Raw genomic sequence first — 25,237 nt, 5'->3', positions numbered from 1 at the left:
AAACTGAAAAAGTGTAGAGCTGAATCTCACTGTTGTGTGGCTCTGGATTTATGCTTACTGCTCTGTCTCTTCCCGTAATGACTGGGATTTCTGTTTCCATTATGTAGGTTGGAATGAGACAGCAGTATGCACTGGGCCAATATCTGCGAAATCGTTACCATGGCTTCCTCAACTCGTCTTATCACCGACATGAGGTGAGGTGAGCTACTGTGTAAAGGGGTGGGGTTCTAATAAGCCAAGTTGAAATTCTAATTCAGCTTTGGATACTATTGTCTGAAGGAGATCAAATATGCACATTTTGATCTGCAAGCTATCTTGTGCTGGCAAGTTGTATTAGAAATGTGTATTTCAAAATACCCAACAGCTTGGACTTGACTAAATCTCTACCTGCTTAGAAACTCAATGTTGCTCTTTATAAGGCTCCTGTGATATGCATTATGATGTTTTGCTTTACCAAAGACACTTTTTAAGTTGAATCACCAACGTCTTTTTAGGAGCGCAGGAGTACCATGGACTTTTCATACAAAAGGCAAGGTATCTCTTCTAAGCAACACACACAAAATAGTGGAGGAACTCAGCAAGCCAGGCAGCATCTATGGAAAAGAGTACAGTTGACATTTCAGGCTGAGATCCTTCATCAGGACAGGTGAAAAAATGATGAGTCAGAGTGAGAGGCTGAGCAGAAGGTCTCTTCTAACCCTTTAATGGGAATGCAGGATATAACAATGGCTGCATTTCAGTTAGATGGCAGCCCTAACTGACTTAATTACTTATCCTCAGTCATGTGAGGTGGTCCTACATTTGTTCCAGAACAAACCCTTCAATTGCCATGTTTTGGTGTAAATTCCCTTGACCATTTAAACTCTGGAAAACTGATAAAGGAATTGTCTTCAGAGTAGGGTCTGTATAGCCACACTGACAGGAAGTGCATTCCTTTCAACTGAGTCTGGAGGCACACTGAGGAACACCATAGTTGTGTGTACTCAGCCACACTCATGAACACTATGGTTGTGTGTACTCAGGCACACTCATGAACACTATAGTTGTGTGTACTCAGTCACACTCATGAACACTATAGGTGTGTGTACTCAGTCACGCTCATGAACACTATGGTTGTGTGTACTCAGGCACTCTCACGAACACTATAGGTGTGTGTACTCAGTCACGCTCATGAACACCATAGTTGTGTGTACTCAGCCAGACTCAGGAACGCTATGGTTGTGTGTACTCAGGCACACTCATGAACACTATAGTTGTGTGTACTCAGGCAGACTCAGGAACGCTATAGTTGTGTGTACTCAGGCAGACTCAGGAACGCTATAGTTGTGTGTACTCAGGCACACTCATGAACGCTATAGTTGTGTGTACTCAGCCACACTCAGGAACGCTATAGTTGTGTGTACTCAGCCAGACTCATGAACACTATAGTTGTGTGTACTCGGGCAGACTCAGGAATGCTATAGTTGTGTGTACTCAGGCAGACTCAGGAACACTTTAGTTGTGTTTACTCAGGCACACTCATGAACACTATAGTTGTGTGTACTCGGGCACATTCATGAACACTATAGTTGTGTGTACTCAGCCACACTCAGGAACACTATAGTTGTGTGTACTCAGCCAGACTCATGAACACTATAGTTGTGTGTACTCGGGCACATTCATGAACACTATAGTTGTGTGTACTCAGGCAGACTGTGGCAATTTTGGAATGAATGATATTGCAACAAAGTTCTGTTGCTGAAGATGATGCCAAATTAAAACTAAATCTCTTCTAAAATGACTTCTCTTCCAAATGCTGGAAAAATCTGTCCAGGCTACAGTTGTGGAGAGGGAAAACTCGGTAGATGTTTCAGGTTTATAACCTTCGTTTCTGAACTAGAGAGTGGTAGTAAGCAATGTTTTAAGTTACAACAGAGCGTGGAGGGAACAATGTGGTTGTCTTTGGAAGGGTGGAGACCTGCTGGGTAAAGAGTACTCCACTGGCTGGGAATCTGAATGAAAAGAATGTTGGAGATTCCTAGAGGTTCAGGGAAAGAAAAATGAGTGATGAAAAATAAAGTTAATATTACAGATTAACAGCCATTCATTTAAACTGGTCAATCATGGTTGCCATAGTAGCGTGGCATAACAGTTTGCGCAATGCTGTTATAGCTCGGGCTGTTGGAGTTCAGAGTTCAGTTCCGACGTCATCTGAAAGAAGTCTGTACGTCTTCCCCTGCGTGCGTCTGTTTCCTCCCACAGTCCAAAAGTCCAAAGACGTACCGGTTAGTCGTTTAATTGGTCATTGTAAATTGCCCCATGATTAGGCTGGTGTTAAATTGGGGGTTGCTGAGTGGCACGGTTCAAAGAGCCAGAAGTGTCTATTCTGCACTGTATCTCAATAAATCAATTCACAGTATGTGAGTTGGAGCTGTTCTTCCTCGAGGTTACATTGGGTGATCCTGAGTTTTTAAATGCCTGGCACTTTAATTCTTCATCCTTTCCCAATTTTCCTCCATAACTGACTCAGTGAGGCCCATAGCAAGCCCAAGCAAGAGCCCCCACTCCTCTGGCTGGGTGTAACACAGCCCTTGGAACTTCATAATGACTTCAACAATTTCAGATAATTAGCCTCTCCGGTTTGATAGAACTAACAAGTTCTGAAAACTAATCAACCTGTTTTTCTTTCTCACATACAATATCTGATTACGGTATATCTGATCTTCTTCTGTTTCATACTCATCAGCATCTTCAGTATTTTGAACTTTTTTTCTGTCCCTTCTGCTGTTTCTTTCTCTTGTCTCTAATCTCCAAAGAGACTAGCTGCAATTAACAAGCCTGGCATGCTAGGTTCTTTCCAGCATTATATTGTTTTATTTTGGATTTTACCATCTGCAGTTTGATTTAGATTGTATGCTGTACTTGGTCTAATGCATAATTTAATTTGTACACATTTTCTCTTTGCTGTAGATTTACATTCGGAGCACAGATGTTGACCGTACTCTGATGAGCGCTGAGTCGAATCTTGCTGGGCTGTACCCTCCACAAGGACATCAGGTCTTCCGTCCTGACTTGAGATGGCAACCGATTCCTGTGCATACAGTGCCTGAGGGAGAGGACCAGGCAAGTGGCTGTGAGGGGTACTGCCCAACGTTGCTGACAATGTGGGGAGAAGGGCAGCTGTGGGAGTTTGAGCAGCACCACTCAAACTATCCTTTTTCTGAGCAGAGTGCAATGGGGAATGCAAAGTCTATCCCACTCTAGTGAACAGTAGATGGTTATGCAGGAAGTCCATGCGGAGGCTGGAGCCCTGCATCTTACAGTGGAGTGCTGGGAAGGATAGGTGGTGTGGATGTGTGCAAGAATAGCCCTCGCACCAGCACAAGTAGCAGCCTTGCATGTTACGTTGGAGCTCTGAAGGAGGGTATGGTTTACAGTAACAGTGTGAGTGTGGTATTAGAAAAGGATGAGCACTGTGACCTGTACTGTTGCTGGATAGGAGCAGGAAGTGTGCACCTTGTATTACATACCGCAGTCCGGGCTCCGTGTCTCTCTGCCTCCTCAGGTATCTACTATGGAGACAGAGGGCAGTTAATTAGTGCATGTAAATACTTTTCACAGCTATGTCTGGGCCAGAGTATTGTATGTTTGTGTCTGTGAGCATATATCTCTCACTGGAACTGGACTGGAGTGATGTATGTACAGTGTGTGTGTGTGTGTGTGTGTGTGTGTGTGTGTATATCTTTCACTAGCTTTGGGTCCAGGGTGTGATCTGAACAAAGCTGAATGTGTTTCAGGTGCTTGCATTCCCACTGGACAACTGTCCTCACTACACACAGTTGATTGCAGAGACGGAAAAACAAGAGGAATACAAAAAGATGATGAGAGAAAACAAGGTATGTGTGTCCCTATACGTCCATCCCAATCTGTAGAGCTGATCAACAGTTTTGGCAGCGTCTGTGTAGAGTGAAACAGCAGTCATCAGGTTGGATGGCGCGCAGCCTGCCCATGGTCAAACCGTCCTTTGTGAGGCCTGGTCTGGTGGAGCTCCAGGCCTTGCTGTTTTGGCCATCCCAGTAGGTGGCAATGTGATCTTACTGGCTTCTTTATAGCTTGTGCTGTCAAAGACTTTTTCAGCTACTAATCTGAATGATTTAAAATAGCTTAAATAAGTTTTGATGTTTATTTTTTTAAAAGTCATTAATATTAATTAGATGTGAGCAAGGGAGGGAAAAAAACACCACGTTCCTTCTCTTTTCTTCAGTTGAAGATGGGTGGTTCCATGCAAATGAACAAGGGAAGATATCTATGCCAGGGGAACAGGAGAAGATATCTATGCCAGGGGAATGGGGAAGATATCTATGCCAGGGAAACAGGGGAAGATATCTATGCCAGGGGAATGAGGAAGATATCTATGCCAAGGAAAACAGGGGAAGATATCTATGCCAGGGGAATGGGGAAGATATCTATGCCAGGGGAACAGGGAAATAGGGGAAGATATCTATGCCAGGGGAACAGGGGAATAGGGGAAGATATCAATGCCAGGGGAACAGGGGGAGATGTCTATGCCAGGGGAACAGGGGAGATATCAATGCCAGGGGAACAGGGGGAGATGTCTATGCCAGGGGAACAGGGGAAGATGTCTATGCCAGGGAAATAGGGGAAGATATCTATGCCAGATGTGCTGGCAGATGCATGTGTTTCACCCTTGGCTTAGCACGGCTGTGCTCAGTCTCCAGACCCTCCCTAGCAAAACCCGTACTTCGTGGTGGTTCATTTTCAAAATCTCGGACACATTTTGGCCCAGTGTCTTAATATGATGATATTTTACTTGGAGGAAATACAGATGTAGATAGCAGAATGTCTGTGTAGTGTGTAAGGCAGGGAGTTTTGTTTAAAATTCAATACGAGGCATTGAAGATGCCAGGTGCTGGAGTCTGAATCAAAGTAAACTGCTGGAGGAACTTGGTGGGTCAGGCAGCAACACTGGAGGGAAATGGACAGTCGGTGTTTTGGGTTGAGACACTTCATCCTGGCTGTGTCGCAATATGTTTCGATGTGGATTGGAAAGAGATCAGAGGAGGAGCTGTCCTCAACTCTGTATTACATGGAGAGCTGCTGCCAGTAAACAGCATCCATCATCAAAAGACTCTCCACCATCCTGGCCACACCCTCTTCTCACTACTACCCTTGGGTAGGAGGTACAGAAGCCTTGGGCCCTACACCACCAGGATCAGGAACAATTATTACCATATAGCCATCAGGCTCCTGAACAGGCATGTACAACCTCATTCACCACCACTCTGATGATTCTACGACCCACAGACTCTTTACAACTTTTATTCTCAGTTTTCTGTTGTATTTGTACAGTTTGTCTTTTGCATTTGGTTGTTTGTCACTCTTGTCTGTGTGTAGTTTTTCATAAAATTCTATTGCTTTCCTTTTTTTCCCTGTAATTGCCTGTAGGAAAGTAAATCTCAAGGTAGTATATTTGTACTTTGATAATCAACTTACTTTGAATGTTGAACTTTGAAGTTAGGATACCAGAATCATTGCTAATTGCTGCTGTGCAAAAAGGGTAATTTAGAAATATTGTTAAAATGTCACACTGAGCCTCATCAGTATGCTATTGGTGTCAGGAGTGGCATTTATTGTCTGAAAACAGTCAGAGTTTATCGGCCTGAATGTTAAATTGGTTTGCCACAGATGCTACCTGACCTACATTATCCCCATTTACCTAGTCTTTTTTTCAGATTTCCAACGTATTTTCTACTTATCAACGTAGCTGTAAAAAGCACTGAATCAGAGGTTGAGCCAGGGCTCCTGAACTTGAGTTTTTCTGGGATTGGTGTGGGATATAGATGTCACAGGTTAGAGAAGGATTGAAGCTGAACGTAAAAGTGTGACTAGAAATTTAATTATGATAAGCGTTAGAGAGAGAATTGTTCTGTAAATTGGTTACCAAGCTGCACATCGTCTCCCAGCTGTAGAAGGCACTGCATTATAGGTGCCACCTAAGCTGAAATGAATAGATAATGCCATGTTAACTGGAAGGAGTAATTGGAGCTCTGGGAAGAGACAGGACAGTGTTTATAAGGGAAGGTAATATGGTGTAGGAAATGGTTCCTCCTGAATGCTAAAAGGGGAGGAGAACCGTTTGGTGGCTACATTGAGCTGGACACTGCAGAGAGTAATCCATTTAACATGAAGCAAGTCATGAGGAAACTTTGTCCCAGGGGAAGTGGTGAGGACAAAATGTAAGAAATGAAACTGACGGTTGAGGTACCTGTTTAACTACACTGAAGAGAAGCTTTCAGTTTCAGAAAGGGAAGATCAGAAGTATTTGCATGGAAGCTGATATCTCAGGGTAAACACCTTCAAAGGCATGAGTAATAGGAAGCTTGCAAGGTGAGCTGAGGCACAGTAGTTTTAAAAATACCTGTGTTATGTTTTGTAACTTCAAAACATTAAACTAATTCAAAAGAAGGTGTGGGAGTCCGAAATGTGAGTCTAATTTCATGTTCACTTTAAACAAGGCACACACATATCACGTGATAGCGTGGTGACGTATGCAATTAATGTGTTTTTATATATAATCTGTGCTGAATTATTTAAATGAACAAGCACGCTTAATCAAACTACACACACACGCACACGCACGCGCGCGCTTTGTGTTGTAGAGACAGCAAAAACCGAACATACCAACCAGCTCCAGATTCATCTTCCTTTGGGTTCAAAATTCTCCTAATCTCTGTGTTCGATATATGAAATGAATATGTAGATATATCCTAATTTCATAAGAAAAGAAAATTCTAAAATTTCCCTAGGAAAACTTCCCTCTTATTTTCCATTTCTATAGAGGTGGAATTAGATTCACATCAGCTCTGGCAGGGTTTGCTTCCTACGAGGTGAAACTTAACGTCACGGATGGCTGTGATGTTCACTCCCTGATGAGCTCAACACCTCTCATGCACATTTTGAAAGGGTAAATAAAACTCTACCTGTGCGAATTCCTACAGTGTCTGGTGACCCTGTGTTCTCTCTCTCAGTGGCCAACATCTGAACATCTTTCCAGAGGGTGAACCCTCACAAGATGTCAGGTCCTGATGTTGAAGGACATCTTCAATCTCTCACTGCTGCAGCTGGTGGTTCCCAGTTGCTTCAAAACGGTGACAATCATACCAATGCCCAAGAAGAGCAGGGTGATCTGCCTCAATGACTATCACCCAGTTGTATTCACATCTACCGTAATGAAATGCTTTGAGAGGTTGGTCATGGCCAGAATCAACTCCTGCCTAAGCAAGGACCTGGACCTGCTACGGTTTGCCTATTGCCACAACAAGTCCATGGTGGATGCAATTTCACTGGCTTTGCACTTGGCATTGACAATAGTAATAGTTGTGTCAGGCAGCTGTTTATTGTTTACAGCTCAGTGTTCAACCCTCAGTTATAATCAACAGGCTCCAAAACCTGGGCCTCTGTACCTCCCTCTGCAACTGGATCCTTGACTTCCTCACAGGGAGACCACAGCGAGTGAGGATCAGAAATAACATCTCCTCCTCACTGACAAACAACACTGGCACACCTCAACGATATGCCCACTGCTCTATTGTCTCTACATCCACGACTGTGTGGCTAGACACAGCTCAAATAGTGTCTCTAAATTTGCCGATCACAGGGACACAATTGTTGTTGGCAGAATCTCAGATGGTGATAAACAGATGTTCAGGAGTGAGATAGATCAGCTGGTTGATCAACAACCTTGCACTCAACATCAGTAAGACCGAGGAATTGAACATGGACTTCAGGAATGGGGAGTCAAGGGAATGCATGCTAGTCCTCATTGAGGGGAAACACAGTGGAAAGAATGAACAGTTTCAAGTTCCTGGCTGTCAACATCTCTGCGTATCTGTCCTGGGTCCAACTTATTGATGCAATTACAAAGAAGGCACGACAGCAGCATATTTCAAAGTTGAACGTACATATATGTCACCATATACAACCCAGAGATTCATTTTGTTGCAGGCATACAAAGTAAGTCAAAGAAACATGATAGAATCATTACAAGACCGCACCCAGCAGGACAAACAGCTGATGTGCAAAGGGCAGCGAACTGTGCAAATACAAAAGAGAAATAAATAAATAAGCAATAAATATCAAGAACGTAAGATGAAGTGTCCTTCAAAGTGAATCCATGGGTTGTGAGAACAGTTCAGTGATGTGGAAAGTAAAGTAGAGTGAGTTATTCCCCCTGGTTCAAGAGCCAGATGGTTGAGGGGTAGTATGGTGGTATGGGACTTGAGGCTCCTCTACCTTTCCGCTGGCAGCCGTGAGAAGAGAGCATGGCCTGTGTTGTGGGAGTCCCTGATAACGGACGCTGCTTTCCTGCAACAGTGCTCCATGTAGATGTGCTCAGTGGTGGGGAGGGCCTCACCTGTGGGGGACTGGGCTGTATCCACTACTTGTTGGACTGGTGTTTCCGTACCTGGCCATAATGTAAGACTTTGAGGAGACTTGCTATGTCACCAAAGATTCTCACAAATTTCTAGGAGTACCATGGAGAGCATTCTAACTGGTTGCATCACTGTCTGGTATGGAGGGGCCACTGCACAGGATCGGAAAGAACTGCAGGAAGTTGTAAACTTGACCAGCTCTATCATGGGCACTGGCTCCCCAGCATCGAGAACATTTAAAAGGCAGTGCTTCAAAAAGATGCCATCCATCACTGAGGCCCCCCCCATCATTGAGGACGTGCCCCCCTATCACTGCTATTATCAAGGAGGAGGTACAGGAGCTTGAAGACACACACTCAATGTTTCAGGAACAGTTTCTTCCATTCAGCCATCAGATTTCTAACTGGACAATGAACCCATAAACACCAGCTTATTCCTTTTGCTCTCTTTTTTCACTACTTTAATTTTTATATGTATTTCTTATTGTAATTTGAATTATTATTATGTACTGTGACTGTAAGACAAATTTCACAATATATACCAGTGATATTAAACCTGATTCTGATTGTTCTGTGACAATCTTGCTGCATCCTTGCATGTAAGAAGACCCACATCCTGTTGCAATAACAATGAGTTTGAATGGCGTTGATTCTAAAGCAACACAAACTCAGTACATTAGAGGGTATGGGTTGTCCTCTGGGTAAGGTGACTAAAGCTGCACACAGTATGCCAGGTGTTGTCTTACCATTGCCTTCCATAACTGTAGCCAAGCTCCTTTACTCTCGTTCTCCAATAGCTTGCAATAAAGGCAAAGATGTGCAAAATGTTCCTAATTGTTCTATCTGATATAATCATGTAACAGGCTGCAACATCTAGGCCATTATAGATAGATAGATATACTTTATTAATCCGGAGGGAAATTGGGTTTCGTTACAGCCACACCAACCAAGAATAGAGCGTAAATATAGCAATACAAAAACCACAAACAATCAAACACCAAAATACAAACTATGCCAGATGGAAAATAGGTCCAGGACCAGTCTATTGGCTCAGGGTGTCTGACCCTCCACGGGAGGAGCTGCACGTTCGATGGCCACAGGCAGGAACGACCTCCCGTGCCGCCAAGTGTTGTGTCACGGTGGAATGTGGCCGAAGTCCAACAGTAAAAAGTTCAATATCCAGTCTGCAAACACGTTCCTCGATCATAATAGTTTACTTGTTTCCCAGGATTTTCAATCCTTCCAACCAAAATCGATAACCTTTAATTTTCCTGGTTTACACTCTGTCTGCCTGTCTCTTGCCCACTTACATGTTGTCTGTCTCCTTTTGCAGACTCTGTGTCCTCTCTTCTACTTGTTGATGCACTGCCTTTGTAGGGGGTTGCTGCCTGTCACTCTTTGCCTGTAGAACGATACGTGGTGCAGAACAGAAGGAGCCATTTTGCACAACATGTCTGCACCGGGTCTTTCAAAGAGCCAGTGGCTTAAGGTTAGTCTCTTCAAGTTCAAATTTATTGTCTTTCAAATGTATAGAGCCAAACAAAATCAAAGTTCCTCTGAACCAAGGTGCACAATACAGCACATACAACTTACAATGCATAAGGTAATATTGCCACAAATAAATAATAAAACATATTCCAGAAGTCTGACATTTAGCGTAAGTCACAAGTAAAACAGTAAACAGTATAACAACTGCTGCTTCATAGGTGGTGAGAACTGGGTGATGGCAGGGAGTTCAGTAGTTTTACAGCCTGGGGGAAGGAGCTGTTTCCCATTCTAGCAGTCCTGTCCTAGTGCTACGGTACCTCCTGCCTGATGATAGTGGGTCAAAGAGATTGTTGGATAGATAGGAGGGGTCATTGACAATGTTCAGGGTCCTGTGTACCCAGTGTACCTGATGAATATTGCAGATGGGTGGAGGGGAGACCTTTTCGGGTCTTGCAGTCAAATTTCTTACAATCCCCGTGTCTGTATCCTAGCAATTTTTTCTAGTTCCCCATTGGCTGTTACTGAATCAGTATCCATAACTTTGTATAATGTATTCTAAACCCAAACAGCCTGAGCCTTTTTAAAATGGTAGTTTTATTTCTTCATATCCTTTTTTTGTCAATCAGCAGTGTACTTGTGTATTGACATTTTATATCATAAGCAAGAGGGTAGTCAGGGTGTAGGATACAGAGGTTATAGAGTCGTAGGGAAGTACAGCACAGAAAACAGGCCATTTGGCCCATCCAGTCCATACTGGACTGGGACCACAGCCCTTCATACTTCTACTGTTCATGTACCAATCCAAACTTCGCTTAAATGTTGAAATTGTTTCAGGATTGAGTAGCACTGAGGCTGAGAGTTAAAGTGTGACTGACAGTTTGATCATGATTAGTGTTAGAAAGGAATGTTCTGTAAGTTGTTTACCCAGGCTGCAGATTGTCTCCGCATAATGAGAGACCAATGAGGGTCTTTGTGAAGAACCAAGCAATGTAAGTGAGGTGCTTCGTGAATACCTTGCATTGGTATTCAGCAAGGAGAAGGACATGACGTTGTTGATTTCAGAGAGGGGCACATTGATGGCCAGGAACACGTCAGTGTTAAGAAGGGAATGTGTTGGTTGTTATGGAACGCATGAAGACTGATAAATCCCCAGGGTTGGATGAGATCTGCCTCAGTTTGCTGATTTCGGAGAGGGGTACGTTGGTGGCCAGGAACATATCAGTGTTAAGAAGGGAATGTGTTGGTTGTTATGGAATGCATGAAGACTGATAAATCCCCAGGGTTGGATGAGATCTGTCCCGGGTTGCTGTGGAAGAGGTGGCTGGGGCCCTGATGGAGATTTGTGCACCTTTGTCAGCCAGAGGTGAGGTACCAGAAGACTAGAGATTAGTTAATGTTGTTCCTTCATTTAAGAAGGGCAACAGAGATAAACCTTGCATCCCCGTTGGGGGAAATTGTTAGAGAAAATTCTGAAGGGATATCTACACTTGGAAAGGCAGGGGCAAATCAGGAATAGTCAGCATGCCTTTGTGCAGGGGAAATTCTGCCTCGTTAATTTGATTGAGTTTTTTTGAGAAGGTGACTACGAAGGTTGATGAAAGCAGGAAAGTAGACATTGTCTTCTATATGGGCAAAGTTCTACATGGAAGACAGGTTCAGAAGACTAAGGCACAAGGGATTCAAGGTGAGTTGGCTAATTAGATCCAAAATTGTCTTGGTTACAGAATGCAGAAAGTGGTGATTGGTTTCTTTTCTGATTCAAAGTCTGTGCCCATCGCTGTTCTACGGGGACCCTTGATGCTTGAGTATGACATGAAAATTACAGGTATTGTGGATAGCAAAGATAGTTATCTGGAGCTACAGTGAGATGTATTCAGATGGAAATCTGAGCAGAGCATTGGCAGATTGAATTTAATCTCAGCAAGTGAGAAATGATGCAGTGTGGGAAGTCAAATGAGGGTAGGACGTGTACGGTAGGAGAGCTTGAAGGAACACTGAAGAACAGGGAGACCTAGGGCTTCAAACTCATGGTTTCTGGAAGCCTTGCGAGATGGCGCCAGTGACCAATGTGACTTAATGGAGAAGTCCTGCAGACAGCTCACAAAACTACTACTTCTTCTCCTTTTTAAAAATATACTCCTATTACTAATCTGTATGCAAATGGAGCCCGTAATTTACATTTTGAAAATGTGTTTTTGGGTAGACTGAGCGATCTGGTGCTTTTGCTGGCCCTGAGGGAATTTGGCACATTTGAGAGCGTGGTTGAGAATGGAGTGTGCCTAATGGGGCGTGAACCCACGATTGTCTCCAATTCTCAACCAAGTCACCGATTAAAGCACCGAGCAAGATTGAAATCAATGAGAATGAGAGTGGAAGGTGAGCAGATATTCAGAGTTTCACTGGTCTCCCTCTCCCTCTCGCTCGCTGCTGTCGGGCAAAGGTGCAGTGGTCTTGGGCAGGGTTTGTGGACTGGACTTGTTTTAAGAGGACTCTGCAGTTCATGTTATATGTGTTTTTGGTTTCTCCTTTTTTTATTGCTATTTTGTGCAGTCTTGATTGGGGCACTTCAACACGGCCTGGTTCTTCAGCCTGCGTTTACTGAGCAACACATTGCTAAATTGTTCATCCCCAGACCATTTCAAGGACTGCAGTGTGATGTTTGATATTCTGTGTGTTATTCACTTGTTCTGTGCCAATTGCGTGTTTGGTGTTTGATGTTTTCTGTGGATGGGTTCCATGGTGCTTCTTTGTTCTGTGGCTGTTTGTGAGAGAGTGAATCTCAGGACTGTATACTGCATACAGCATGTAATTTGTAATTTATTTTATTGAATTTCATCATCAAACATACATTTCCATAAGATGCATTTCAGATACTGTACATATATATCGTATAATCATATTTGTCACAAATCTCCACAGAATATTTATCTGAGGTATACACTTATAGGAAGGAGAGGAAACAACAATCGAAAGAAGAAAACTATGTACAGAGTAGGGAGTGATCTTTTTTTTTACAAAATATTCATTGACTTGTGAGAATAAAATCAGGCCTATGAGGTGTTATGTAGTTAAACCATTTTTTCCAGTATGAATAAAATTGTTCCAATTTACGATTAACAGATGCTGTTATTTTCTGCATTTTGTAAATGTCCATTGTAATCTCCATCCATACATTTAGAGTTGGGCTCTCCTGTGATAACCATTTCCTGGTAAGGGTCTTTTTACCAGCCACCAGCAGTATACTCTTTAAATATTTATCTCTTTTCAACCATTCTTGAGGTATATACCCAAAATATATGGTCTTACTCTCTAAGGATATTTCACATTTAAAGATGTCTTGTAGGGCATTATGTATCCCACTCCAATAGTCTTTGATAACGGGGTATTCCCAGAAAATATGATAATGGTTTGCATTTTGATTTCCACAATTTCTCCAGCAAACAGGGGGGTTGTTATCATAATGGAATTTTTGAGAGGGTGTAATAAAATACCTTATCAAGTTTTTCCACCCGAACTCCCTCCATTTCTGTGAACTGGTACACTTCCATTGATACCTCCATATTATTGTCCAGTCTTCCTCAGGTATTATTATCCCTCCTTCCTTCTCCCATTTGGTTTGAAGTCGAACGTGTTTTAAGATTTGACGAACCCTTATACATGCTTGAAATTATTCCACTACTGTTGTCTGAATTATATGCATTTCTAAATAGCACTATCAGACATGTACTTGCCTTGGTTACATTTTTAACCGTCCTTTTAACATACTGTCGTATCTGTAAGTACCGGTAAAAGTCTTGTTTTTCTATTAAGTGTTTCTTTTTGAGCATTTCAAAACTGAACAGTGTTCCTTCTTTCATTATATTGCAAATAGCTGTTATTCCTTTAGCCGTCCAGTCCTTAAATCTAGACTGTAGTTTACTCGGTGTAAAATCTGAGTTGTGCACACTATTTAAGAATTGCAATGTCTCTCTCTAGTTTATATTCTTCTATAATAGTTTTCCATATTTAAAAGAGTCCATTTCACCCACGGGTTGTCAATATTATTTATGTAACTTTGTAGGTTATTATCAGCCAAAATTGCCTGTATGGGGATGGAAAGTATCCTCTCCTCAATGTTTTTCCATTGGGCATCATATGATGGGTTGCACCAGCATATCACAGCTCTCAACTGTGTTGCAAAATAATAATCTCTAAGAGAAGGCAGGCCCATCCTCCCTTTTCCTTGGCTAATTGCAAAGTTTTGAGACGAACCCTAGGCCTTTTACCTTGCCATATATATCTTCATAGCATCTTGTTCCATTCATTGAATTGATTTTGGTTACTCTCTATTGGCAGGGTCTGAAAGAGATATAGCAGTCTGGACAGTATATTCATTTTAATAGATTCAATCCTTGAAGTGAGACCAAGAAAAGGAATTAGGTTTCATCTTGTTATATCTTCCTTAATTTTTTATATATAGGCTGATTATAGCATTCTGATAATTTTGCCAAATCTTTTGGCATAATGATGCCCAAATATTTGACGGATTCTGTTTGCCATGCCCAAGGATATCTACTTTCAATTTCTCTTGGTGGGCTATAGTTATATGAAAGTAGTTAGGTTTTATCTATGTTGATCTTGTATCCTGATAATTGACCATATTGTTCAAAGGATTGCATCAACTTGGGTAAAGAGTATATTGGTTGCCCTAGATAGATTAAAATGTCATCCGCGTAACAGGCCAATTTATGCTCTGTCCCTTTAATAGTAATTCCCCTGATATCTTCATTTTGTCTGATGTATTGAGCTAATGGTTCCAGATATAATGCGAAGAGTAGCGGTTATCTGTTTATCAATAGATAAATATCCATTGATTTTAATCCTGGCAGTAGGATTGTCGTATAGTGCCTGTATAGTTTTAATGATTGTGTCACGTAGACCAAATCTATGTAAAACTCTGTAAAGGAAATTCCAATTAACCAAATCAAATGCCTTTTCAGCGTCCACGTTTATCACTGTTGCTTCAATTTCATTTTTTTTACATGATCCATGATGTGAAGTGTCCTTCGTATATTGCCTTGTGTTTGGCATTGTTGTATAAAACCTGTCTGATCATTATGTATCAGTGTGAGTAGAGACTCTTCTAATCGTTTGGCCATGATGGAGGTAAATATTCTATAATCCACATTAACAACAGATATTGGTCTAAATGACCCACATTCCATTTTATCCTTGCCTTCTTTCAGTATAGTTGAGATTATCGCCTCCTTCCAGCTGGGTAGCATTTGCACCTTTCTTAGGGCCCAGTTCAGTGTGGGGAGCAAAACAGGAATTAGTTCTAAATTCCTTATACCACTCTGCCGTTTATCCATCTGATCCTGGTGACTTGCTTAATTTAAGCTTACTAATTGCAGTTTTTAGTTCAGCTTCAGTTATGTCAGCAGTCATGGTTCTATTTTGTTCTTTGCTTAAAGTGGGTGACTCTGAAGAATTCAGGAAGGTGTCAGTTTGGGCTATGCTTCCCCCTGGAACTTTGGAATATAGAGTTTTGTAAAACATTTCAAAAGCTTATTGAATTTCACTTAGCTTATTTTTAATCAGTTTTGTTCTTGGATCCCTAATTCTATGAATTGTATTTTCTGCTATTTTTTTTTTTCAGTTTCCACACCAGTATTTTCATTGATTTAGATCCACGTTCATAGTGTCTCTGTTTCAGAAACATAAATTTTTTCTAATTTCTTGTGTAGCCAAACTATTAATTTCATTCCTAATTTTTAAAATTTCCTCTAGTGTATCCTGTGGCAAACTCAATTTGTGTTTTTTTTTCTAGCTCCTTCAGCTTATTTTGTAATTCCTCTAATGTTTTATTCCTTATTTTTTTCTTATATGAAGATATCGCTATAATTTTCCCTTGTGGGCACGTGGCCAAGTGGTTAAGGCATTGGACTAGCGACCTGAAGGTTGTGAGTTCGAGCCCCAGCCGAGGTAGCGTGTTGTTTTCTTGAGCAAGGCACTTAATCACACATTGCTCTGCGACAACACTGGTGCCAAGCTGTATGGGTCCTAATGCCCTTCCCTTGGACAACATTGGTGGCGTGGAGAGGGGAGACTTGCAGCATGGGCAACTGTTGGTCTTCCATACAACCTTGCCCAGGCCTGCGCCCTGGAGTGTGAAGACTTTCCAGGCGCAGATCCATGGTCTTGCAAAGTTTCCCTCTTAAGACAGCCTTCAGAGTATCCCATAGAATGGGAGGTGAAACCTCTCCATTATCATTGAATTCTAAGTAAAGACCAATTTCTTTTTTTAATTTGTTCCTTAAAATAGAGATCATTGAGTAGACTTGAATTTAGTTTCCAAATAGTATTCTTTGGTTGTAGGTCAAAATCAACAGATAAATATATAGGTGCATGGTCACTTGTATCTATTGTCCCAATTCCACAGGTGATTATTTTATCTCTATCTTTTCCAAATGGTATGAAATAGTCTATTCTTGTATATATGGAATGGGGGGCAGAATAATGAGTGTAATCCCTTCTGTCGGGGAAAAGGTCCCTCCATATATCAATTAGACCAACATCCTCAAAAAGAGTGTTAACTTTCTTATGTAAGGACTTTGTTTCATAAGTTTTTCTATTGGAAGAGTCTAAGTTTGGTTGTAATTGTAAATTTAAGTCTCCCCCACATATCAAGAGACCTTCTGTTTCCATTACCATAATATTAGTAATTTTCTGGAAGAAACTAATATCACTTCCTGGGGTTGTGTATATGTTCAATACAGTAACTGAATTTCCATCTATATTCCCCCTTACCAGAATATATCTGCCCTCCTTATCTCCCATTTTGAATACTTTTTCAAAATTTAGCTTGCTTGAGATAAGAATAGCAACTCTTCTCCTATGTCCTGATTTATATGAGGAGAAAAACAAATTAGTGAGGCCCATTCTCTTTAATTTTCCATGCTCATTATCACTTAAGTGAGTTTCCTGTAAATATACTACATGGGCTTGTTCTTTTTTCAGTTTTGATAGAATTTTACTACGCTTGACTGGATTCAACAGCCCATTGACATTAAAAGAAATGAATTTTACTTTGTCCTTAGCCATGTGTACTTATCTGTTAGTATATCATTGAAATTTGCAGAATATAACTTAATCAATCTACTCCCTGAACAAATAAGAGCCAAGAAACGTGAATAATTTAAAAAAAAGGTAACGGAGGTGTGATTCCAAGGCTGGGGTCTCTAGATGACCCTGGGTTGGGCTAGAAGAAACGTCTAGCCGTGGGGGATAATCCCTCCTACCTGTGGGTTGAGGGCCCCCGCTGCAGTACCTATAAAAGTAAGTAAAAAATACTATGTCCATTACACAGAAATGATTTCCCTGTGTATTCCTCCCATGTATATATTCTCATTTAGGTGGGGAAAAAGGAATGAATAAATGAATTTTTAAAAATTGAGTAATATACAATCCATATTATAATATGTATTTCTCGAGATAGGTATATCACCGTTTATTTTTGCTTCTGTTTAGTTTATCAGCACTTTCAAAGTTAGCCAAACCTTATTGCTCTTCTGGAGGAGGTGAGGGCTGTCCTCAGGGAACTCTCAGTCTCTTCCCAATGTCCTTCTCTCATCCTGTTCCCGTCCCCCGCTTTCTCGGTTCTCTTACTATTTCCCAAGCAGTTTGGGATAACTGCTCAGCCAGACTTTCCCTTGGTTTGACCAGGCTAATGGACAGTCCTCTGTTCTTCATGTCTGTAGTCACCACTTTCACTGTCTGATATAGTCGTATCCCTTCTTGGTAAAATACCCTCAGTTTAGCAGGGTATGGGGTTTGGAATTTAATCTTTCCTTGCTTTAATATTCGTTTCATTTCAGAATACTCCTTTCGTTTCTGTAGGACAGCCGGTGTGGTGGGGGGGGTAATCTTGATCGAAGTATATGAACTTCCCGTCCCAAAAAAACCCTCTTCTCACCCCAGGCCCTTCGTAGAATCTCCACCTTGCTCTTGAATGGAAGGAATCTAAGTACTATTGAGCGCGGTTTACTTTCTCTGTATCCGGGAGGCCTCGGGACGAGCGCACGATGCGACCTCTCAATTTCAATCTCCATAGTCGGGCGAATCTCCAGCGCTTCCCGCAGCAGCTTGTCTACAAAATCTACCATCGACAATCCCTCCGCTCCTTCAGGAACTTTATAAATCCTGATATTTTTCCGTCGCGATCTTCCCTCCTGGTGAAGCAATTTACTTTCCTGTTGATTTAATATTTTTATCGTCATACTTAGTATCTGTTCCATGTTTTGCACGCGATCTTCCACCTTCTCAATTCGAGTCTCTGCCACCGCTATTTTCTGATTGACGTTGGCGAGCTCGGACTTGATGTCATTGAGTTGCTGTTTTATATCTTTTTGGAATCCCCATATCTCTTCCAGAATCCTTATCATATTTGCCGCTTCGCCTGCACGAGGCCCCACGTCAGCTTCGCCACCACGAGCACGTGTAGGAGAGCCATGCGCTGTACCTCTCTCTTCCATAGGCTCCGCAGTGGTGCTTTTTAAAATCTCCATTCTTTCTCCCCATTCTTGCCCCCCTAATCAATTCAGATATGTTCGACAGATCTTAGATTCGTGGATTAATGGGGCAAAATATGTGTTTTTCCAGAGAAGCTATTGATTTAAGCTGCCATTCTGAACGATGATGTCACCGGAATCTCACAACATGTACTTTGAATCCTTGAATCTTTGAAGCGTAAGCCTAGGTAGCAAGATGGTGAGGAAGGCATATGGCAAAAGTTGGGGCATGGAATATAAAGTTCTTGTAAGTTTCTGAAACACTGATTAGATTACTCAGAGCCTTGTGTGCAGTTGTGGTTGTGCTGAAGTGAGTGCACAGAAGGTTCATCACGATCTTGCCTGGACGGAAGAACTCTGGTATGGGGAGAGATTGGTTCAGCTGGACTTTATCCTTCCAGTATGGGGCCAGCCAAAGGTGTTATTGTCTATTTGAAACTTATTTTATTATCACAAGGCCCTGCTGGACATTAAGAACTTGCAGGACTGCAGATCTACTCTATCAGAAAGTTGCCCGTTGATGGAGGAACTGGAGGAGCTGGACTTAGAAGCATAGAAACATAGAAAACCTACAGCACAATACAGGCCCCTCGACCCACACGTACTTACTTTAGAAATTACCTAGGGTTACCTATAGCCTCTATTTTTCCAAGCTCCATGTACCTATCTAGGAGTCTCTTAAAAGACCCTATGGTATCCGCCTCCCCACTGTCGCCGGCAGCCCATTCCACACACTCACCACTCTGCGTAAAAAACTTACCCCTGACACACATCAAAGTTGCTTGAATTTCCAGCATCTGCAGAATTCCTCGCGTTTGCGTTTTGAAACTTACCCCCCTGACATCTACCTCCAAGCACCTTAAAACTGTGCCCTGTCGTGTTAGCCATTTCAGCCCTGGGGAAAAGCCTCTGAATGTCCACACGACTTGGTGTGGATCATGCTGCTGCTGGTGTCAGAGGAGTCAGTGCGCAGTCTACCAGCAACCGATTGCCTGAGCTGCTTTTCTTGTGATCACAAGACCCTGTGGACATGGTTAATGGAGAATGCAGCAAGTCGGACTCACTGATTTATTGGTGGCAGAGGACCTGTGTGGCCTTGGTCGTAGCGAGATCCAGGCCTCAAGCTTCATGTCACCTGTTTACTGCCGCCCGGGAGAGAGGTGTTGGAGTCGGTGCGCTAAACCGGAGTGCCAGGTTAGGGTGGCGTGGCATCCCAGCTGGAGTTGGTGCTGTCCTCCCCCGCCCCCCCCCCCCCCGCCCAGTGTTTGCTCAGCTGAAGACAAGCCATATTGTGTTTGACTACAGAGTGTTGCAACGTTCATGGCCTCAGTGGGTTGGCTGATAAGGTACCCCATGCAAGGAGGCATAGGATCCAAGGGGACATTGCTTTGTAGATCCAGAATTGGCTTGCCTACAGAAGGGGAAGAGTGGTTGTAGGTGGGTCATATTCTGCATGGAAGTCAGTGAGCTGCTACGCAGGTTGACTGTGTGGTTACGAAGGCATACGGTGCATAGGCCTTCATCAACCGTGGGATTGAGTTTAAGAGCTAAGAGATACTGTTGCAGCTATATAGGACCCTGGGCAGACTCCACTTGGAGTACTGTGCTCAGTTCTGATCACTTCAATACAGGAAGGATTTGGAAACCATAGAAAGAGTGCAGAGGAGATTTACAAGGATGTTGCCTGGATTGGGTGACATGCCTTATGAGAATAGGTTGAGTGAACTTGGCCTTTTTTCCTTGGAGCAACGGAGGATGAGAGGTGACCTGATAGAGGTGTATAAGATGATGAGAGGCATTGTTCGTGCGGATAGTCAGCGGCTTTTTCCCAGGGCTGAAATGGCTGCCACAAGAGGGCATAGTTTTAAGGTGCTTGGAAGTAGGTACAGAGGAGATGTCAGGGGTAAACTTTTACGCAGAGAGTGGTGCTGCTGGCGATGGTGGTGGAGGTGGATATGATAGGGTCTTTTAAGAGACTCCTGGATAGGTACATGGAGTTAAAAAAAATAGAGAGCTATGGGTAACCCTAGGCAATTTCTAAAGTACATGTTTGACACAGCATTGTGGGCCGAAGGGCCTGTATTGTGCTGTAGGTTTTCTATCTTTCTAAGAGAGAAAAGGGATAGAGGGGCAGCACTTTACCTGAAGTTGGAGAAGTTGATGTTCATGCTGTCAGGGTGTAGACTACCCAGGGAGATTATGAGGTGTTGTTCTCTTACTTTTTGTTAAGCTTCATTCTGGCAGAGGAGGCAGCCAAGGCCAGGCAGGTCGGAAGAGAATTAAAATGGCTGGCAATGGGAGTTCCAGATGACTACAGTGAATACAGCACAGATGTTTGGCCAACTGGCCACCTAGTCTGCACCTGGCTTCACCATCGGGGACACTGGATGCAATAAGCAGGTCTGCCTCAGCTCGAAGGACTGTTTAGGGCTCTGGATGGTGCTGAGGTAGGCACAGGCATTACACTCCTACAGATTACAGTGAAAATGCCCGAGGAGTTGGGGGTACGGTTGGGGAGGGATGTGGATGAGAGAATGGTGGAGACTACCAGCTCTTGCTCCAACCCTTCCCTTCATCCCTTTACACTGGCCATATCCTCTCTATCTTTCATTCCCGATGAAGGGTCTTAACTTGAAATGTTGGCTACCCATTTCCTTTCTGACAGACTGAGTTCCGCTGGCATCATTGTATTTTGCTCCATATTTCCAGGATCTGTGGTTTCTTGTGTCTCTGATCTGGATACTGTTTCTCTTAGCTGTGTACATACATCTATTGACGCTTCTGGACACATCTTCAGTGATGTTCCTGGAATCATCGGGTGTTTCGAGTCTTTCAACATCATACAACCTCCTCCAGCTCTGATCTGGATACTGCTTCTCTTACAGGAATGGTTTGGAAAATGTCAGAATTAAAGTTTTGGAAAGAAGTCTGAACTCTTTGAGAATACCTTGGTTCAGAGAATCCAAGAATGATGTAACGATTGTGTCTTTCCTAAGTGAACTAGTGCTCCTACTGATGTAACATTTGCTCCTTTCCCATCTCTCTAAGGAGTTCCTGAACATGCTTGTGAATGCCACTGGGGTTCCCAGAGAGATGATGTCACTAGCAACCATTTGGTCGATTTACGACACCCTGTTTTGTGAGGTGAGCACCATAGACTTGTGACAAACTGCAATTGTTTTACAGATGAACAGGAGCATGTACGTGCACATGCACATGTACACGTATACACACACACACATGCACATGTACACGTATACACACACACACATGCACACGTACACATACACACACACACACACACGTACACACACACACACACACACACGTACACACATACACGCACACGTACACACACACACATGCACACATACACATACACACACACACACGTACACACATACACACACATGTACACACACACACGTACACACATACACACACACGTACACACATACACACACACATGCACACGTACACATACACACACACACACACACACACATGCACACACACACGTACACACACACGTACACACACATACACGTACACACACATGCACACACACATGTATACACACACACACACGTACACACACGTGCGCGCGCACATGCACACCCCTCATTCCTTTCCTTCCCCCTGCAGAGCTGCTGCGTTGGCTCCCAATCTTTGGATCTAAAATCTGACTTTGGTTTGGTGCATGTGATAGTGAAAAGGGGGTGACAGTAAGCATAGGGTTCTACTGCAATGGGTAAGCACTGGACAAGATAATGTGCTGATATTTTCTTTAATAGAGAATTGGGCTAAGAGGTGGCTGAGGTGAAGAGCAGTGTCTTACGAGATTTGACCGGATTGGCTGAGGTGCTGGACAGCTCTGCAGAGGCAGCTTTCTGGGACGGTGGCCATTGTAATAAATGTGCGCTGCTGGCTGCTCAGGGCTGGGATGTGTTCAGGCTGTTGGCAGTGTCAGCATGTAACCAGCATCTGTCTCATCTTGGCAGCAACTCCACAACAAAACTGTGGCTTCCTGGGTGACCCCTTCTGTCATGGAGCGCCTCAGGTTGTTCAAGGAATTCACCCTCCATGTCGCATATGGAATGTACAAGCAAGAGGAGAAGTCACGGCTCCAGGGGGGTGAGTTTTCCCAGGGTCTGAGCTGGGAAAAAAGGGTGGAAGAGAACTGGGAGGTGGGTGCATTCCCCCAACATCCTGGCTGTGACCAGTCTGCCTTCCTCCCTCCCACACTGACCCATCTGACCCACACCTGATGTCTGCATCCGTGTGCCTAGTGCCAGCGTGGGGAGGAATCGGTGACATTACTGATCTGGTATCAGTCCCTGGACTGTTTCATACTTCTCCCGTTTGGCTTTGCTTTCTTGTCCTAGGTATGCTCGTGAAAAAAATTCTCCAAAATATTGAACAATCGTTGCAGACGTCATCTCCAACACCAAAGCCCAAAGTGATCATGTACTCAGCGGTAAGTCGTTCTGGTGTTGAGCTGCCGGGACCAGTGAGCGCTGAGTTTGCCGTAGATTCTCAGTTTAGCTACATAAAGTCACCACTGATAAATCATAGACGCAAGACACAGACGCTGGAAATCCAGAGCATCATATAAAATGTTGGAAGAACTCACTGGCTCAGGAAACGTCTATGGAGGGAAATTGATATGTAACATTTTGGGTGGAGACCCTTCATCAAGGCTAGAAAGGAAGAGGAAGAAACATGAATTAGAAAGTGGGGGAGAGGAAGGATACAGGCTGGCAGGTGATAAGTGACGGGGAGGTTGGGTGGGTGGGGGAGAAGGGAAGGTGAGAAGCTGGAAGGTGATTGGTGGAAGAGGTAAAGGGCTGAAGAAGGAGGAATCTGATAGGCAAGGACAGTAGACCATGAAATAAAGGGAAGCACAAAGGTCACCAAAGGGAGATGGTGAGAAGGGATAAGAGGGGAGCCAGAACGGGGAATGGAAATTAATAAATTGATAAATTATATCACGATCGACTATATTGGGTACACCCTTCACTGAAGGTGTCAAACACCCCAGTGTGGTTTAGGAGAGTCCTTTCAACTTGATGCGTTTGTAGAGGGTCCCTTCTGGTACTGTATCCTGCTCTGGTCTTGGTGCCATAACCTGGAACACAGCTGGACTTGACCAGTAAAACTGCATAATCCGTGATATTTAATCTAAGACAGTTTATGTACAAAGCCATGGTTTGTGCAGGTGTTGCCTTTGTGTATGCCGGTGTTTTTGAGTTAATTACTTCTGTAATTATGAACAATATTAATCTGTTTCCAGCACGACACAACAATTGCAGCTCTTCAAATGGCTCTGAATGTTTACAGCCTGTCTTCCCCTTACGCTGCCTGCCACATAGTTGAGCTGTACCAGGAGGACAATGGGTAGGTACTGCTATGGAAGCAATGTGCAGTGCACTGGCACTTCTAGCTCACTTCATCGGGACCCCGTTTGCTGCTGACAGTTGGACAGGGTCTGCAGGCACTGGGGTTCTGCCTACCAACCTTAGTCCTAGTGCATGTTTCCCTAAAGGTTAATTTGTAGGTTAAGTTGATGGTAAGGAAGGCAAATACAATGTCAGCATTCATTTCAAGAGGGCTAGAATACAACAACAAAGATATGATGCTGAGGCTTTATGAGGCACTGGTCAGACCGCACTTGCAGTATTGTCAGCAGCTTAGTGTCCATTATATAAAAAAGGATGAGCTGGCACTGGCAAGGGTCCTGAGGAGATTTATGAGAATGAGTCTGGGAATGAAGGGGTTAGTGCATGAGGAGCATTTGATTGCTCTGGGCCTGTTCTTGCTGGAGTTTAGAAGAATGATGATGGTGGGAGGGGGTGGAATGGAATCTCATTGAAACCCATAAAATATTGAAAGGCACAGATAGAGTGAATGTGGAGAGGATGTTTCCTACAGTGGGGTAGAGTAGGACCAGAGGGCACAGATAGAGTGAATGTGGAGAGGATGTTTCCTACAGTGGGGTAGAGTAGGACCAGAGGGCACAGATAGAGCGAATGTGGAGAGGATGTTTCCTACAGTGGGGTAGAGTAGGACCAGAGGGCACAGATAGAGTGAATGTGGAGAGGATGTTTCCTACAGTGGGGTAGTGTAGGACCAGAGGGCACAGATAGAGTGAATGTGGAGAGGATGTTTCCTACAGTGGGGTAGTGTAGGACCAGAGGGCACAGATAGAGTGAATGTGGAGAGGATGTTTCCTACAGTGGGGTAGTGTAGGACCAGAGGGCACAGATAGAGTGAATGTGGAGAGGATGTTTCCTACAGTGGGGTAGAGTAGAACCAGAGGGCACAGATAGAGTGAATGTGCAGAGGATGTTTCCTACAGTGGGGTAGAGTAGGACAAGAGGGCACAGATAGAGTGAATGTGGAGAGGATGTTTCCTACAGTGGGGTAGAGTAGGACCAGAGGGCACAGACAGAGTGAATGTGGAGAGGATGTTTCCTACAGTGGGGTAGAGTAGGACCAGAGGGCACAGATAGAGCGAATGTGGAGAGGATGTTTCCTACAGTGGGGTAGAGTAGGACCAGAGGGCAGAGATAGAGTGAATGTGGAGAGGATGTTTCCTACAGTGGGGTAGAGTAGGACCAGAGGGCAGAGATAGAGTGAATGTGGAGAGGATGTTTCCTACAGAGGGGTAGTGTAGGACCAGAGGGCACAGATAGAGTGAATGTGGAGAGGACGTTTCATACCGTGGGGTAGAGTAGGACCAGAGGGCACAGACAGAGTGAATGTGGAG

General features: G+C 43.4%; 1 protein-coding gene across 1 annotated transcript; it reads left to right on the top strand.

Annotated features, from left to right (window-relative positions):
• The first annotated feature begins 111 nt into the window (after positions 1 to 111).
• LOC140192542 (lysosomal acid phosphatase-like) lies at positions 112 to 23,869 on the top strand. Its single transcript, XM_072250105.1, has 7 exons — positions 112 to 194; positions 2,950 to 3,102; positions 3,777 to 3,875; positions 21,517 to 21,612; positions 22,470 to 22,602; positions 22,854 to 22,945; positions 23,762 to 23,869. Exons 1-7 carry the CDS (start codon positions 114 to 116, stop codon positions 23,867 to 23,869), a joined length of 762 nt encoding a protein of 253 aa, XP_072106206.1. The 5' UTR covers positions 112 to 113.
• Positions 23,870 to 25,237: the final 1,368 nt, after the last annotated feature.

Source organism: Mobula birostris, unplaced genomic scaffold (genome assembly GCF_030028105.1).
Source record: "Mobula birostris isolate sMobBir1 unplaced genomic scaffold, sMobBir1.hap1 scaffold_1626, whole genome shotgun sequence".
Taxonomy (NCBI): Eukaryota; Metazoa; Chordata; class Chondrichthyes; order Myliobatiformes; family Myliobatidae; genus Mobula; species Mobula birostris.
This window is presented reverse-complemented; position numbering and strand designations above follow the sequence as displayed.

Bases quoted from the DNA above. Each gene is read 5' to 3' on its own strand.
- LOC140192542 (XM_072250105.1), top strand. From the start codon at position 114: ATGAGACAGCAGTATGCACTGGGCCAATATCTGCGAAATCGTTACCAT. The intron at 3,876-21,516 runs GTATGTGTGTCC...CATCTCTCTAAG, and splicing joins AGATGATGAGAGAAAACAAG to GAGTTCCTGAACATGCTTGT. The intron at 22,946-23,761 runs GTAAGTCGTTCT...ATCTGTTTCCAG, and splicing joins AAGTGATCATGTACTCAGCG to CACGACACAACAATTGCAGC.